The sequence below is a fragment of the Ammodytes marinus genome (genome assembly GCF_949987685.1).
Source record: "Ammodytes marinus genome assembly, chromosome: 7".
Lineage (NCBI taxonomy): Eukaryota > Metazoa > Chordata > Actinopteri > Uranoscopiformes > Ammodytidae > Ammodytes > Ammodytes marinus.
Window position 1 is genome coordinate 444,087 of NC_137211.1, and position 3,520 is coordinate 447,606.

The window sequence follows — 3,520 nt, forward strand, 5'->3', positions numbered from 1 at the left end:
CGAGGAGTGGAACCGCTGCAAAGAAGTGCACGACCCCGTCATGTCCGGCCTCAACACCTCCGTGGTGAGTGTGTGTGTGAGTGTGTGTGTGTGTGTGTGTGTGTGTGTGTGTGTGAGTGTGTGTGTGTGTGTGTGTGTGTGTGTGTGTGTGTGTGTGTGTGTGTGTGTGTGTGTGTGTGTGTGTGTGTGTGTGTGTGTGTGTGCGCGTGTGTGTGTGTGTGTGTGTGTGTGTGTGAGTGTGTGTGAGTGTGTGTGTGAGTGTGTGTGTGTGTGTGTTTGTGTGTGTGTGTGTGTTTGTGTGTGTGTGTGTGTAAGTATGTGTGTTAATGTTGAACTCTTGGGAACGCTTTTTGTCAAAAACTTCAATATCAGTGAATATCTCCTCATGATCCACTACCTGTCTGTACTGTGTGAATATCTCCTCATGATCCACTACCTGTCTGTACTGTGTGAATATCTCCTCATGATCCACTACCTGTCTGTACTGTGTGAATATCTCCTCATGATCCACTACCTGTCTGTACTGTGTGAATATCTCCTCATGATCCACTACCTGTCTGTACTGTGTGTGTGAGCTGAAAAGAAAACAGTGTTAATACACAACCTAGGCTCTGTAAACACACTGAAAAATGTCTATTTATGTGTGTGTGTGTGTGTGTGTGTGTGTGTGTGTGTGTGTGTGTGTGTGTGTGTGTGTGTGTGTGTGTGTGTGTGTGTGTGTGTGTGTGTGTGTGTGTGAGTGTGAGTGTGAGTGTGCGTGCGTGCGTGCGAGCGCGTGCGTGCGACTGCGTGCGTGCGTGTGAGTGTGTGTGTGTGTGTGATTAATATATCTATTCCTCCCTCCAGGCTTTTGGCTTCATTAACCTGATGCTGTGGGGGAAACCTTTGTTAATACACAGCCCAGGCTCTGTAAACAGGGTTAATACACAGCCTAGGCTCTGTAAACAGGGTTAATACACAGCCCAGGCTCTGTAAACAGGGTTAATACACAGCCCAGGCTCTGTAAACAGGTTAATACACAGCCTAGACTCTGTAAACAGGGTTAATACACACCCTAGGCTCTGTAAACAGGGTTAATACACAGCCTAGGCTCTGTAAACAGGGTTAATACACAGCCTAGACTCTGTAAACAGGGTTAATACACAGCCTAGGCTCTGTAAACAGGGTTAACACACAGCCTAGGCTCCGTAAACACACTGATTAATGTCTATTCTTCCCTCCAGGCTTTCGGCTTCATTAACCTGGTCCTCTGGGTGGGAAACCTGTGGTTCGTGTTCAAAGAGACGGGCATCATGGCGCCCTTCATGAGGCCGCCGCCCCAGGAGAAGCCCGCCGCACCGGAGGCGTACGAGCAGGATCCATATGCCGGGAACCAGGGGCAGGGGGGCTACCAGCCAGAATACAGCCAGGTTAGTATCTATCTATCTATCTATCTATCTATCTATCTATCTATCTATCTATCTATCTATCTATCTATCTATCTATCTATCTATCTATCTATCTATCTATCTATCTATCTATCTATCTATCTATCCATCTATCCATCTATCTATCTATCTATCTATCTATCTATCCATCTATCCATCTATCTATCTATCTATCTATCTATCTATCTATCTGTATCAGTTAGTATGGACACAGAGAGAGACAGACACACAGACAGACAGACACAGAGAGAGACAGACAGACACACAGACAGACAGACACACAGACAGACACACACACAGACACACAGACACACAGACAGACAGACAGACAGAGAATCATACGCACTCACACAAACCAGGGGGCTACAAGGCAGAGTGCAATAATTTTTTGAGACAGTTTCTTTTTTAAATTATTAGAATGAATATAAAGTTTTTTTGGGACATTGCATACAGACAGACAGACAGACAGACAGACAGACAGACAGAGAGAAGAGACAGACAGACAGACAGACAGACAGACAGACAGACAGACAGACAGACAGACAGACAGACAGATACACAGACAGACACACAGACACACACACGAAATATTTCACATTTAAAGAACCAACTGAGTCTCATTGTGTTTGTTCAGGATGCAGAGTACGGCCAACAGGGGGCGCCAACCTCCTTCTCCAATCAGATGTGAGCGCAGCGGGCAGGTGAGAAACCCTTCTGTAATAGCCTTATGTACACCTCGTAAAAATGCATTTTCATCATGTTCATGAGAAGAAAATGTCTCATAAATCAGACAGTGAACAACATATGAACAAATCCTTCTGTAATAACCTTCAGAATAGTGCTGAGAATGATTATGGAAAGTTTAGTTGATGTAAGTGCTTTAGAAGTTGAGATTTTTTGGTTCAGAGTATTTGGAAGAAAAACTAATGTTGAGATAATGTCCGTTAAAGATGGTTGTATAGGAGAAATATACAGACGCAAACAGACAAGGTTTAGTCAAATAAACACCTGAATGTACATGTTGGACCTTTGATTTATACTAGTATGAAAGAAGACATGTTATGGAAGATAGATAGACAGAAAATCTCAAAATTGAATATAGATCCCTTAAAGAAAAATGCAAAGTCATATATATTTTTTTTTTTTCACAGAAATCGTCGGAGTGAAGGAACAGTGGGTCGCCTGCAACCTACCCACAATGCATCACTCCTGTTTGAACGGGTGTGGGAGGGGGGGAGGGGGTGGGGGGGTTAGATGTTCACTATAAAGAATCAATGTGTAAATGACTTTAAAAAAAAACAACAAAGAATAAGAAAGTTATAAATAAGAATTCTGCAGCTTGAAAAAATCTCGAAACAAAACGTGCGAATGTCTGTTTGTGTTGTATAGATATCACTTTGAACAGATATATATATATATATGGTACTAATCACTCTACTGTTTTATCCGTGTTAGCCCCGCCCACCCCCCATTTAAAACATTCCCCTCGGCGAATCACGTCGCAGCATTCAGAACTGGGGTCCAATCAGATTAATTGAAAACACCGGTGACGTCATCTCTTCCAGCTGTTTGTGCGTTTGTCTTGCTGCATGGAAATATCAACAGGGAAGGTATTACGTCATGGTTGGTGAAAGCAGAAATAATAAAAGTACAAATAACCCCAGTCTGGATTCTGTGTGTGTGTGTGTGTGTGTGTGTGTGTGTGTGTTTCAGTGTGTGTGTGTGTGTGTGTGTGTGTGTGTGGTTAATGAGCTCAGCTGTCTGCCACATTCCTGCTGCACCAACGTCCGTATGAAGATTTTTATTTACTACTATCCCGTATACGATATTGTTTGCATACTATCGGGGGTCTAGATTGTTTGCATACTATCGGGGGTCTAGATTGTTTGCATACTATCGGGGGTCTAGATTGTTTGCATACTAATGGTGGGTCTTGATTGTTTGCATACTATCGGGGGTCTAGATTGTTTGCATACTATCGGGGGTCTAGATTGTTTGCATACTATCGGGGGTCTAGATTGTTTGCATACCATCGGGGGTCTAGATTGTTTGCATACTATCGGGGGTCTAGATTGTTTGCATACTATCGGGGG

At 43.4% G+C, this 3,520-nt stretch overlaps 1 protein-coding gene across 1 annotated transcript in view; it reads left to right on the forward strand.

Moving 5' to 3' along the window:
* Positions 1-2,115, forward strand: part of sypa (synaptophysin a) — a gene marked incomplete at both ends in the record, with an annotated part of 17,977 nt that extends 15,862 nt beyond the window's left edge. The window contains 3 exons of the mRNA XM_080030344.1: positions 1-64; positions 1,224-1,409; positions 2,062-2,115. The exon at positions 1-64 is cut by the window's left edge and continues 64 nt beyond it. Coding sequence (XP_079886470.1) covers positions 1-64; positions 1,224-1,409; positions 2,062-2,115 — 304 coding nt within the window. The remainder of the gene's footprint in view (positions 65-1,223; positions 1,410-2,061) is intronic.
* Positions 2,116-3,520: the final 1,405 nt, after the last annotated feature.